This window comes from Triticum aestivum, chromosome 2A (assembly GCF_018294505.1).
Source record: "Triticum aestivum cultivar Chinese Spring chromosome 2A, IWGSC CS RefSeq v2.1, whole genome shotgun sequence".
Taxonomy (NCBI): Eukaryota; Viridiplantae; Streptophyta; class Magnoliopsida; order Poales; family Poaceae; genus Triticum; species Triticum aestivum.
The window spans coordinates 597,048,684-597,061,357 of NC_057797.1; the positions used below are offsets into that span (position 1 = coordinate 597,048,684).

Sequence of the window (12,674 nt, forward strand, 5' to 3'; positions counted from 1 at the left end):
CCTGAAATTTCTGGGTCGTGGTTGCTTATTCTCCCCGCCTCTGTTTTGAGCCGCAGGTGGAGTTCTACTTCAGCGACAGCAACCTCCCCCGCGACGGTTTCCTGCGGAAGACCGTCGAGGAGAGCGAGGATGGATGTACGAGTTCTTCACTGTCTTCATGATCATGCTGCTTTGCTTTTTGTGGTGCGGGTGCTAATTTTGGTGCTCTTTTTTTGGGGGATTCGGATCGAGCAGTGGCGAGCTTGGCTCTCATCTGCTCCTTCGCGAAGATGAGGTCGCACCTTGGCCTAGATGCCACCGTGAAGGAGGACGGCGTGCCAGAGACGACAGTGCTTGCGGTCGCCAAGGTGCTGCGGTGTTCTGCAGCCCTCCGTGTCTCCGAGGACGGTAAGGAAGTTATTTCCGACAGCCTGTCAGTCCCTTTACATGATATGCGAATCTATAGTGATCTGGAGTGGGGTTCCTGTTTCAATGCTGAAGAAGCATAACTTCTGAGTGGAAGGATAATATTCCCTTTTCCAGTTTCATGTAGTGACTGACATGGTGAACTCTGTAGTTCATAGTTAAGTACTGTAGATGATTTATTCTTATATTTGATCAAATCTTCATTATGGTTAGCTAATTCACCTGTTAAAGTGGATGGTTGGTGCATGGTGCAAATTAGGCCAAAATGAACATGTCTTGCTTCAGTTTCTCTTACAGATATATGCGAGTTATATGGTTCCTTAACTGATATCAATTTTTGTTTATACAGGGAAGAGAGTTGGGAGAGCAAACAAGTTGTTGAAGCCAGATGAGATTATAGTGCAAATTGACTCAAGGTCAATTGCTGTGTCACCACTTCCTCACAACGTAAAGCTGGAAGATGTTCAATCTTTCTTTGCTCAGTATGGCAAGGTATGTTATCTGTATAACTTCAAGTACCAGACTTGACAGGATAGGCTAGAACCGCTAGATTACACATTGCGTGTTGCTTCAACTTTCAGTAACACATTTATCAGTTACTTTGAACTGGAAATGTCCAGTTAGATGCACTATGCATGTGATATTCAATTGGTATGCTAATTTGGCAAACTTGCAAGTTGACGCAGCATCACTATAAATACATGAATCGTGTAACAGAAATGCTGATGGTGCTATGTTGTTTCTGAACTTTGGCATCACAGGTTAACAGCGTAAGGCTACCAAAACATGTTTCTGACAAGAGGCAGTTCTGCGGCACAGCTTTGGTCGAATTTTCGGAAGAAGATGAAGCGAACAATATCATGAATAACAAACTTAGTTTTGCTGGAGCGGATCTGGAAATAAAAACAAAGTATGCTAACTACTGATTCAAGCTCTTTTTTCTCATGCTTACCATTTTACCAGTGACAGAATTTATGTTCTCATTCTTTGACCTTATTCCAAATATATTTGTTTGCATGCTCTTTCTTTATCAATTGATGTTGGTAGATACTTAGATGCAAGATTTTGTACTGTTTGTCATGATGATTGATAGCTACGTCATTTCCTCTTACATTTAGAATCATGAATGCAGTGTCTATAGTTTTCACATTGCTGACTTTATTTGTAACTATGTATCAATAACGTGTTATCCAATGTTGGCATACTACAGGAAGGAATTTGATGCTGAAATGGAGGCTAAGAAAGAAGCTTATGAGAAGTCGCACCCTAATACACACGCTAATAAGAACGGTCATGACGAAGGGTAAACTTTCTGTACTAACAATATGTAACATATTATTTTTAGTTTCTAGAGTTTGACTTGACCCTGTGAATCATCAATATTTGGTTATATAGATACCCAAAAGGTCTGATTCTGTCTTTCAAGCTGAAGAGAATTCTAGCTGATGGTGACACAGAACAAAATGGTGGGGACAAAGTTGATAATAGCGATGATGCCAAGAAGGAAGGGGCTTCCGACTCTTCGGAGGAATCGGGGAAAGCTTCTGAAGAGAAGGCCCCTGAGAACACTGATGCCAAGGAAGAGAAGTCAGCTGATGCTGAGGAGTTGAAGGGGTCGGATGCACAATCTGTTAAAAAGGATGATAAAAGCCTTTCAGAAAATGACAAGGAACCAGTTTCAAGGGAGGACTTCAAAGAATATTTTGCCAAATTTGGCACAGTGCGGGTAATTTGATTTCTGGCGGTCCTTTTTCTTTACAGTTTGTTCTCATACCATGACTAGCAATCTTTGTTTACATACTTTTACTAGGTGAGTATATGACCTGTAAGATACCCTGTTTTTCTGTGAAGTTATTGCAGATTTATACTCTTAAGCTTACTAAAATTATAAGCAGAGAAATCAGAAGTTTTAATTTAAATTGCCATAATATTTGATTCACTTGTATCTCCACCTTAGGTTTTGTAGTAAAGAAAATTTTAACTCCCAAGCTTGCTGGAACAAGCACAGAATTAGGTTACTGCACAGAAAAATGTCACTCATGATGTTCAACTCACATGCACCTCCACCTTTGGATTATCTTAGCAATTCAATGCGTAACATGTCTGGAACATGCAAATTTCATTTACAGTTCCATCTATGGTTTACCAGATATTGCGGAACCACTACCAAACATGCACTGAGCTGGTTTTTATTTCTTGTGAAGTTGTAGAATCATGTACTTCTGTAAATCACAAGATATTGTTATACACAGCCAGTTCTTCTAATTGTTCGCTGCCAATAATGCTGTGGTTTGATTCTATTTAGGTCACTGTTGCAGAAATGTTTCTTAGGTTTGAAAATGTATTTGAGAAGTTTAATTCATTTTCACTAGATGTTGCACACCTATCTGGTTAACTGGACAATACCAAGAATAATGTCTAACCATATTTAGGGAATACAAAAGACGATCTATTAATCTTTTCGAGGATGTTATATGCATCCCTGAAGAAGGCTATTACGCATGAATTCTGAAATTATATATCTTCGCTTTGTATTTTCTGTAACATCTTCGATTAAACACAATTCTCTATCACATGACATTTGTTAATACCAAACTTTAATATTTCTCTTGATTTTCTTCCCTTTTTGAAGTACGTGGACTTCAGTAAGGGGGATATTTCAGGATACCTTAGGTTTGAGGAATCGACGGCTGCGGAAAAGGCCCGTGCATTTGCAGCTCTTGCGGATGAAGGTGGTTTGGTTATGAAGGGGCACCTTGTCACTTTGGAACCTGTGTCTGGTAAATACTTCAGCTTCTCTCAATTTTTGGGGGGTCTTATTGAATGAAGTAACTTAAAATCACGATGCAAGTAGATTCCTAATTATAGTACCTGTTGGTTCTGTAGTTTATGTGTGTGACAATATGAATGTAATTGATGTTACATGTAGTAATTGTTTTTCATCCAAACGTGAGTTTTGGATAGTAAAGCTTTACGCCTGAAATAATTTTCATCGTTGTGCTCCGTTCTTTCCTGTAAAACTATCAGTTAAACTGGGTATTGAAATGTCAGTATAATTTATCAGATTTGAAGGTTATGATTAACCTCTATTTGATGAACCTACTATTCCAATGCAGGACAAGCTGAGAAAGATTATTGGAGTGGAATAAAGGGCGGCCAAGGGAGATTCAATAACAATAATAGAAGCAACAGGGGAGGAAGGTACTATAATGTTTTTACATTTGATAGTTGATGCTGTTTAATTTTTCTCTCGTTGTAGGATAAACTGGGTATAAAATGGATCGTAGCTATTGAAATTTCATCAAGAAGAAAACCTAATGCTGTGCAAGAAAGGAACCATAGTTGTGTCTAGAATAATGTTGTCCACCACCAAAATTTTAATCTCTATAAGCCTACGCGTACGGAATTCTTTGGTCCAGATTGAAAACATTTTAGTGGTAGGGCAAACCGTATGCCGTGTTTCTTTTTTGCTTAACCTGTTCAGGAGATAACACTGTTGTTCTCTTGCTGTGGACCTCCCAGGGACTGGAAGAACAACAGAGGTGGCGGCGGAAGGCACCACGGTGGTGGGAAGCGGGGTGGTCGCCACTCTGACAACCATGAAAGGGCTAACAAAGTCCAAAAGCTCGATTCGTCTCCTTAGATAGCCTGGATCGGCTTATACCATCTTCTAGCCCTAGTGAGGAAAAGAAAATATGTCTCTGGGTGCCTGCCTGCTGCTGCCTCCACAGCTTTGGAGGTGGCCTTCCTGTGTCTGGTTTAAATTTAACCTGTGCCTTTTAAAGTCTGAATGACGGGTGTGATGAGCCATGTTGACAATTGATGAAGAGAAGGAAAACTTTATATGCGGCTAAAGTTTGGGCTCAACCAGTCGCAGGGCCTTCCACGGCGACCCTGTGATTTTATCCGTGTGTTTGCTGCTGGAATTTCGTGATGGATTGTTGTGCTTGTAGTCACATTTTTTGCGAATTTTGCGTATGCAGTCTTTAGCGAATCTTTTATGAGCGTATGAAAATAATTCTTCCAAAAATGATGCTCTCTCTGTTTCATAATGTAGTGCATCGATTTTTTGAGAAGTCAAACATTGCAAACCTTGAACCTAAGTTTATATAGGAATAACTATCCAATATACAAATATGAAACTACTCTAAAGATATATACTTGACATTCTAGATGTAAACATTTTTCTTCAAAAGCTTAGTCAAAGTTTGAGATTTGACTTTTTCAAAAAAGCTATATGCACTGCATTATGAAACGCAGGGAGTAAATATAACCAATCCGAAGCATTTTTCAGCCATGCCCAAGCCGATCTATAGTTGCTGCCGTGCCACTGAATGAACAGGAACATGCTAGCAGTTGTGTTAAGTTTTTAGAACCTAAATCCAGATGGATAGGTTTCACCTATGTGATGGTCATATTACCGTTGATTGATAGAAGATTTCATGTTCTTGCACTTCCGAAAATACTCCCTCTGTTAACTTTAGTATAAAGTTAGTACAAAATTAATACAAAATTGAGTCATCTATTTTGGAACGAAGGGAGTATAAACTAATTTAACTAATAAGATCATACGCTTCCTCAGGCGTTAGATGGAGTGCAACACGACCGTCCAACCTTGCTCACACTGATGCGTGTCAGCATTTTGCAACAAGGCTTCTCTTGACCTCAGACACTTTGCAAAAGAAGCCTTATTGCACTCCTTGTCAAACTTTTTTCTTTTGTTGAGGTGTGCCAACCTTTGCAACAAGGCTTTTGTTGTGCTTCCGTCGAAAGCTGCTACGGGCTGTCTGATCAAACTCAGACCCGATTACCATAGAGGTCGTTGTGTGGAGAGTTATCAGTTGATCGAATCTAATGTATTTTCTTTTAATATATGGACCATCTTATCTGACGAACGTTCGCTGGGACGGGGTGACATTTGCGAATGTTTTGCTGGCAGTTTGTATGAGGGTTAACAGTATCTTCAGAACAACATGGCAACTTTTGGGAAGAATTTTTTTGAGCAAAAACGACCAGAAATTGCTATCGTTTGATCATGTGTCGCAACTAAAACTGCCAACAAACAACGTTTGTTTGCCATCCCCTTCCAAGGGAAGGTCAGCCAGATAGCATTACCATTTAGTATTTGAATGTCAGAATTTCATTTTATTTGCACTAAGATTCTCGATTTTCTTAGACAAAGGCAAAGGAAGATTTCACCACAATGAACCTAACCAACTGGCTAATCCAAGATAACGATGACAGTAATATTACCACCGATTTGACAGAGGCCAAGGACTCTTTTGTTCTTGCACTTCTGAAAATATATAAATATAAAATTCATTTAGTATTCAGCCGTCGGATCATACAATTTTTCATTTGCCTTACGATTCCAGAATTTTTTCTTAATCTAAAATTTGGTAATCTCGTTTCTCAAACTTCCAAATTTTGACTTCGTATTTTTGGTTTGGAGTGAAATTCAACCAAAAGCACATCGTTTTGACCAAAATGCCACTCTGAAACGCACCTAACCTGGACTGCAGTTCTGCACAGGTGAAAAGGCAACACATCTTTGACATCCCCACGACCGCACTCGAGTAGCAGCCGCAGACAGATCTTCCTCGACCACCGGCGGCTAAGCGGATATGGCGGCCTCACCGGCAACATCGTCCTCGGCCGCGAGGGCCACCTCCTTCGCGCGGCTATCGAACGCGCCCCTGCGCGCTCCCAGAGCCGGCGCCGTCTCGTTCCCGTCTCCCAACTCCGGTACGCTCCTGTTCACCATCTCGACCGCTGCTCTTTCGGCGGCCTGCTGCTTCTGATTTCTGCCGTTTGATTCGTGCAGCTCGTCCGGCCGCGCTGGTCGCGGATGCTCGGGCTTCCCGGCTCCCCGTCGTGGCCGCAGCCGCCGCGGGGCACCAGCGGCTGATGGGGTCGCTGACCAACACCGAGGGGCTCAGGTTCGCCGTGGTGAGTGATTGATTGCTCCTCTGTGTACCTCTTGGCCAGTGAGCGACTTTACTTGAATAAGAGATAGGTGGTTAATGGCTTATAACCAGAAATAGAACCACCGGAGATAAAACTTGTACTGAACTAAGGTTAATAGAATCTTGCCCATGAACAAAACTTATAACTAGAAATAAAAAGAATCACTGGAAACAACAACACTACGAGCATGATTGATAGAGGGAAATACTTGGCAAATAGAACCACTGCTTTCCTGTTTTTCAACACCATTTACCTTTCCATTGTCTAACTCTGGCTCTTTAATCGACCTGCAGGTTGTGGCACGGTTCAATGAGATAGTGACCAACTTGCTTCTGCAGGGGGCTCTAGAGGCATTCGAGCGATACTCTATCAAAGCAGAAAATGTCACTGTGCGTATTTTTATCCACTTGTTTAAATCGAAGTTACTTTTGGCCATGTTGAAATGCAAACATATCTTGAACCTCATTAACAACCCATCCTGTGTTCGGCTGTTAAAGAGGTGATGTTTTCCCTAGCACAAACGAATTCTCCTGTCTGCTCACCAGTTTCTTGCCATGTAAATACCAAAACACTTGTTTCATGAACTACTGCCCATGAATCACCAATTCAGCATGCGCACACTCTTGTTGGATGACTTAACCACTTCGCAGGGTTAATGTGTTGTTCCTGTTCCTTCGACAACATATATAATTTATGTATACGTGTTTATTAACTGCTTTGATCTTCACCTTTGATGAACTTTTTACACGGTGGTTGTTTAATGGTGTAGGATCACTAATATAACGATTTTATCACTCTAACAATATATTTGTCATGATATACATCTTTAAATGGGATGTTTCCATCTAAAGCCTTTCTTAGAAATCTCATATATAAATAAATCTACACCGATATGCATAGTACATGATGCTTCATCTGCACACTGTTTAAAACAACTAAGTCCTAACTAAGTTATGCAACCATTTTTCCATGCATCACTCTGATTTTCAACATCTTTTTTAGGTAGTTAGTGTTCCTGGCAGCTTTGAAATTCCTGTTGCAGCACAGAAGCTTGGGAAGTCTGGAAAGTATGATGCAATTTTGTGCATTGGGGCTGTGGTAAGTCTTTTTTGTATCTTTGTCAGATGATTAAATCTCAAAAGTTGATGAGAACAGCATACTTTTATGCCCCTTTATGCCCTTTTCTTATTCTTCCGCTGTCTATGAGGTAGAGGCTATCGCATTATCTGTAATTTAGAAATCAGAAAATCACAATAAAAATCTGGATAAGCTATATGCTGCTGACATGTTCTATTTACATGTATAACTGTCTTTAGGAGGCCTTCACATATATCTTATTGTCTTTTAACATATCTTAACCATGATTATGTAACTTGTGGGAAGTTATCTTTTAAGCAGTGTAAGGACTTTCACATATATCTTATTGTCTTTTAACATCACTTAACCATGATTCTGCAACTTGCCTGTCTTTTAAGCAGTGTAAGGCTAGCTTATATCAAGTTTGCTAAGTATTTCCCTCTATTAATCGTGCTGGTCGTGTAGTTGTCATAGTAATACCAGCTAAAACCTATGCTTCGCAAACCCATAGTTATCGTGTTGATGCTCTTTTGATTTTGAAGGTCTTTTTTGAAATTGATTTGCAGATTAGAGGTGACACAACCCACTATGATGCTGTTGCAAACTCTGCTGCTTCTGGTGTACTCAATGCTGGATTGTCTGCTGGTATGTTGCTTTTATCTCTTAGACTCCTTTTATCAATCCAGTTGGGTTGTAGAGAACTTATTCTGTGAGTCCATGTATGTTCCAGTTGTTGTATTTCTTGTTAGTAAGGTCACTAAGGGTGCATATGGACATGGGTTCACATTTAATTTTCCAGTTGTTGATAGGTATAACCAGATGGGAAACTTTTTGATAATTATTGATGCTCAATGAACATACAAAGCTAAAACAGCTACAGATATCCATGCATGTCTCGTATAACTTAGAGAATTATGTACCCAATGACCAGTGTGAGTAAAGATTATTGGGTTCGAAATTGTGACATCCGACGAATTTACCCTGTGTTGTTTTCTCTGTCTGGTGATTACAATTTGCAGCTACTTAAAGTTCAGAATCTGGCTAATTGCTTCTCTAATGTTACCACAGGCGTCCCCTGCGTATTTGGTGTTCTGACCTGTGATGACATGGACCAGGTAATTCATGATTCTGTTAGCTAGTTTGCAACAGCATAATAGTGGGTTGTGTCGCCTCTAATCTGCAAATCAATTTCAATAACATACATATCTTCTGAAATGTTCCATAAAAGCATAAGACTGCATCCTGTCTGGTAACTGTTTCACCCATTTACTTTAGTTAGCTAGTTTTACTGTACCATGAATGATACTACCATCAGAAGAATAGCATTTCTGGAGGAGGTAACTTGGATGTTGTTGTTCATGTTCCTAAGCAATATGTCAACTCAAATTGAAGATGCCTCTCTCCGCTTGCACATGCTGATAAGCGAAGCAATCCTGTTGATATGCGTCCTGTAAAGTAATTGTCCTACATTCTTTATGGCGCAATTGCCGTGCGCATGATGTGATCGTTTTGCTTCTGTCTGCTTCGGTCCTTGCCTAACCAATCTTGTGTGAAAATAAATGCTAAATCACGCACATCCATGCTGCAGGCGCTAAACCGTGCTGGTGGCAAGGCTGGAAACAAAGGTGCTGAGACCGCCATAACTGCTGTAAGTACACCATTTGCTTGGGAAGTGAATCAAACCCGTATATTTTCATGGTCCATCTGACGAACTCTCATCTCCTGCTGTAGATCGAGATGGCCTCACTGTTTCGGCATCACTTAGCCTGATGGCACCGGATGCTATGGTCGGCGAGCCAGCAAGATTTTCTCCCCTGTTCGCGGCTGTCGGAGTTCTTTTTTTCCCCCACATTTGTTTCAAAATTTCTTTTTTATTGCTGCAGGCTAGTGTTTGATGTGTCGTTTCCAAATTATTTTGGTCTCTATATATGAACTCTGATTGCCTGTTCGCCTTTGCCCGCAAGAAACTTGCAAGTCTAGAGCATGAATAAACATTTTTCTAGAAGCATGAATAAACTTTTTCACTTGTGCCCTATTTTCGTTTCGTGATGGGTGTATGGGCAGTGTGTGTTGTAGAACTGAGAAAAGGCTGCGACATGTATGTTCATGGTTATTGCCCTAGCGGGGCGCCTGTGCTGCACAGACAGGTCCGGTTCGGTGGTTCCTCTTCCTCCCCGGTAGCGACCTCCACTCCGTCCATGTCCATCGTCCACCGTGGGCGGCGGTACAGCACATCGCATGTTACACGTCGTAGGTGCGGTTGCAGTGGCATTGCAGCGGAGCCGGGGAGCTTGCTGCATGGGCCGGCACGGCAGATCAGATGAACCTTGGAAACAAAGAATGTAATACGAGGTTCTTGAAGGGCCGTTTCGTAAACCTCCACCTCTCTCCCCGGGACTCCGTGCGCCGGGTATCCAGTTTATCAGGGTTTCTTTTAGAAACGTGCAACAGTACACATCTTTACTCTTCCGCCGGAGTCGGAGCCACGTCGCCGACGAGCCATCGCTGACGCACCTCCCACCTCGGCGACGCCGCGGCCCCAGCCGCGCGCGCCTCCTATCCAGCAACAGCCCCGCGCTCTCCGTCCCCGCCCGCCGCGCAGACCGCCAGCAGCCCACCACCAGTCCAATTCGAGAAGGACTAGGTCGTCTCCGAGCACAACACCGCAGCCCGCGGGACTCCGGATCGCCGACGAAATCCCGATCGATCCCGCAGCATCTCCGTTTCCAAATAGAGCCAGGGGGGGATACTTGACTGCCTCGTTGGTCGTTGCTTGCCGCGCTCGTCTTCGCAATGGGGGGCTCCTCCGTGTGCGACGGGACTCTGTCTCTCGACGAGTTCAACGCCTCAGCCAAGGCCCTGGTCACCAAGTGGAGGGGGATCGACGTCGACGCTCTTCCCGACTGGGAGTGGAGGCCTTGCTGCAAGATGGGGGTGCCATCTGAGGTCAGATGCTCGACAGACTTGACCACCTCATCTCTGTGTTATCTCTGCTGTTATGTTTTCTGTCACTTAGGTTTATGCCCATGGACTGGCTTGTTTTCTGCAGACAGAGGGGTTCGTAGCTCTTGAAGGAGTGTACCGAATTCGTGCAGGAGGCCAGGTGGGCGGGCTGTTTCTTTCTTTGGCTATCTGATAGTACTGCAATATGAAGTTGGCGTTTTAGTAATTTGTTTACTGAATGTTTCCTTCTGGAACAGGTTGAGGAGAGCAGTGACGACCCTGTCCCTGATGATGGTGCAGAGCATGATACCTTGGTAAGTTTTCAGTGGGTATTACTTCTCCACTATCATATGTTTCTGTTGCCAGCATGTTGCTATATTACATTGCTCTGCACCCGAGCCGTTTCATATTTTCAGACTATATATTTATCCTGTATAAACAATATAACAGTTTCACCAAATACTCTGTGGACGTCCGCAATTTGAATTGATCATGCCCCAGAGACTCAGTGACTTGCATCGCAAATCTATTATGAGCACACATGAAAGAGAAATGTAAATATCTTGGAGCAACCGATAGTGATGCATGATGCCGTGTTCCAAATTTAGTTCTTTCATTTGTGCCTGTGATTTTGGGGTGGTAAAGCATGGAATAGAAAGGATCACCTTGGCCTCGCATCATATACTAGCTACTAGTACTAGTATCCCTAAAAAAAAGCTACCGGTACTATTTCTCAGTTTTTTCGGCAAGGGCGGAGATAACTGCGATCCTTCTTTCGCGATAAACTTTCAATTTCTTATAAAAGCAAAAATCTTGAGTTCCTAATTTTAATATGCGCCAGCCATGATTTCTTTCTCTTTGCAGGTTCAGAGCTCTAGGGATAATGTTCATCTTTATGATTTCCATATTGTCTACAGCTTTTCTTACAAGGTTCCGGTGCTATACTTTCAAGGCCTTCAGGCTGGTATGCACATTTCAGAACATTACTGTGGATATTTACTTCCTCTATTCTCCTTTTTGATAGCCAACATCTGCAACTTGTCCTTAGGTGGGCAGCTACTAACTTTAGATGAGATAAAAAAGGATCTTCCTCCTCACTCACTTCAGTTGTTAAACAAATCAAAGTGGACATTTATTACTCGAGAGGTATGGACTGTTTGTAACCGATTCTTGATAATGATATGTAATACACATACATGCTTTCTTGTTTACTAATTAGTTGAAAGCTTAGACTCACTAAAAATGAATGAGCGGTTCTTGCACTCCTACAGGAGCATCCCCACCTAAGTAGGCCATGGTTCACCCTGCATCCATGTGGAACCAGTGACTGGATGAAGTTGCTTCTTCATAAACTGGGAGATAAGGATCGATCTCTGCAATACTTGCCAGCATGGTTATCTGTGGCCGGTCAGGCAGTAGGATTGAAAATCCCGCTTAAGCTTTATTGCAGTTCATAGGTTCACTCTTCTCCAGTATGTAGTACAGTACTATTTGGGTGAGTGAAATGGGAAGTGTCCACCTCTTATTTTGCTGTGTATATGTTCAAACATTTCTCTTGGTAATTTGACCATTTTGCAGTGTAGTAATAACTAATTTTATTGCATATGCATGCAGTTGCACGTACTGCGGCATAGTTGCAGGTTCAACATGATGATCTATCCTTGGGCATGTAATTGATTATTATTCTTACATCCTTTCGTTTCCCAGATTTGTTTAAAGCTACTTGCTTGAAAGAATCATGCAAGCTGAATATCATCAGAATTTAGTGAAAATGATAATATGATGGGCTGCTGATGGAAGTTACCAGTCGGTCAATGCCCGGCCCAGTTATGAAATTTGAAGTGAAAAAAATAGGAACATAGTTGAAACAACAACTCTGAAAGTTGAAACAAGAACTCTCAATTGTTGCGCCATATTGAGGTTCTTTACTGCGAAATCACTAATTAAGAAGTACTCGTTGCAAAGAACACTCACTTGTCGCAACCTGATAGTTTTCCCTTTTTTCATAGATTCGTTTATTCAAAATATTTTATCTTTTAAACCGTGTATCCAAATCTCGAACCGTTTTCACTATTGGATTCCTCGCGTCGAGATCTTCAAAACTAGATCTCATGTTGATAGGTTTTGACGAACTTTTTCTTTTTACGAAAAAAACCGGACGAAAAAACCGAGTGAAAAAACCGAAACCGGAGCACGGTTTTTTTCCTTTCCGAAAGAGGCACGTCCGTGCCTCTCGTGAAAGCAAAACCGTGACTCTCGTGGAAGGAAAAAAAAAAACAGAA

The 12,674-nt window shown here is 41.9% G+C and overlaps 3 protein-coding genes across 4 annotated transcripts in view; all 3 read left to right on the forward strand.

The window, feature by feature from the left end:
• LOC123189647 (la protein 1) overlaps positions 1-4,260 on the forward strand; it is a 4,725-nt gene extending 465 nt beyond the window's left edge. Inside the window, exons 2-10 of the mRNA XM_044602108.1 lie at positions 57-135; positions 235-387; positions 755-897; positions 1,167-1,315; positions 1,616-1,708; positions 1,801-2,131; positions 3,038-3,185; positions 3,522-3,606; positions 3,928-4,260. Coding sequence (XP_044458043.1) covers positions 57-135; positions 235-387; positions 755-897; positions 1,167-1,315; positions 1,616-1,708; positions 1,801-2,131; positions 3,038-3,185; positions 3,522-3,606; positions 3,928-4,048 — 1,302 coding nt within the window. The 3' untranslated portion in view covers positions 4,049-4,260. The remainder of the gene's footprint in view (positions 1-56; positions 136-234; positions 388-754; positions 898-1,166; positions 1,316-1,615; positions 1,709-1,800; positions 2,132-3,037; positions 3,186-3,521; positions 3,607-3,927) is intronic.
• A 1,646-nt stretch (positions 4,261-5,906) lies between these two features.
• Positions 5,907-9,484, forward strand: LOC123189649 (6,7-dimethyl-8-ribityllumazine synthase, chloroplastic). Its single transcript, XM_044602111.1, has 8 exons — positions 5,907-6,150; positions 6,230-6,354; positions 6,666-6,761; positions 7,375-7,470; positions 8,016-8,094; positions 8,518-8,564; positions 9,038-9,097; positions 9,181-9,484. Exons 1-8 carry the CDS (start codon positions 6,030-6,032, stop codon positions 9,217-9,219), a joined length of 663 nt encoding a protein of 220 aa, XP_044458046.1. The 5' UTR covers positions 5,907-6,029; the 3' UTR covers positions 9,220-9,484.
• Positions 9,485-9,833: 349 nt separating this feature from the next.
• Positions 9,834-12,038, forward strand: LOC123189650 (ubiquitin-like-conjugating enzyme ATG10). Of its 2 annotated transcripts, XM_044602113.1 has the most exons (7): positions 9,834-10,395; positions 10,499-10,552; positions 10,650-10,706; positions 11,257-11,356; positions 11,441-11,538; positions 11,664-11,887; positions 12,007-12,038. In XM_044602113.1, exons 1-6 carry the CDS (start codon positions 10,243-10,245, stop codon positions 11,847-11,849), a joined length of 648 nt encoding a protein of 215 aa, XP_044458048.1. In that variant the 5' UTR covers positions 9,834-10,242; the 3' UTR covers positions 11,850-11,887; positions 12,007-12,038. The 2 variants fall into 2 exon arrangements, with proteins under 2 accessions (XP_044458048.1, XP_044458047.1); XM_044602112.1 differs by having other exon boundaries at positions 9,835-10,395; positions 11,664-12,038.
• Positions 12,039-12,674: the final 636 nt, after the last annotated feature.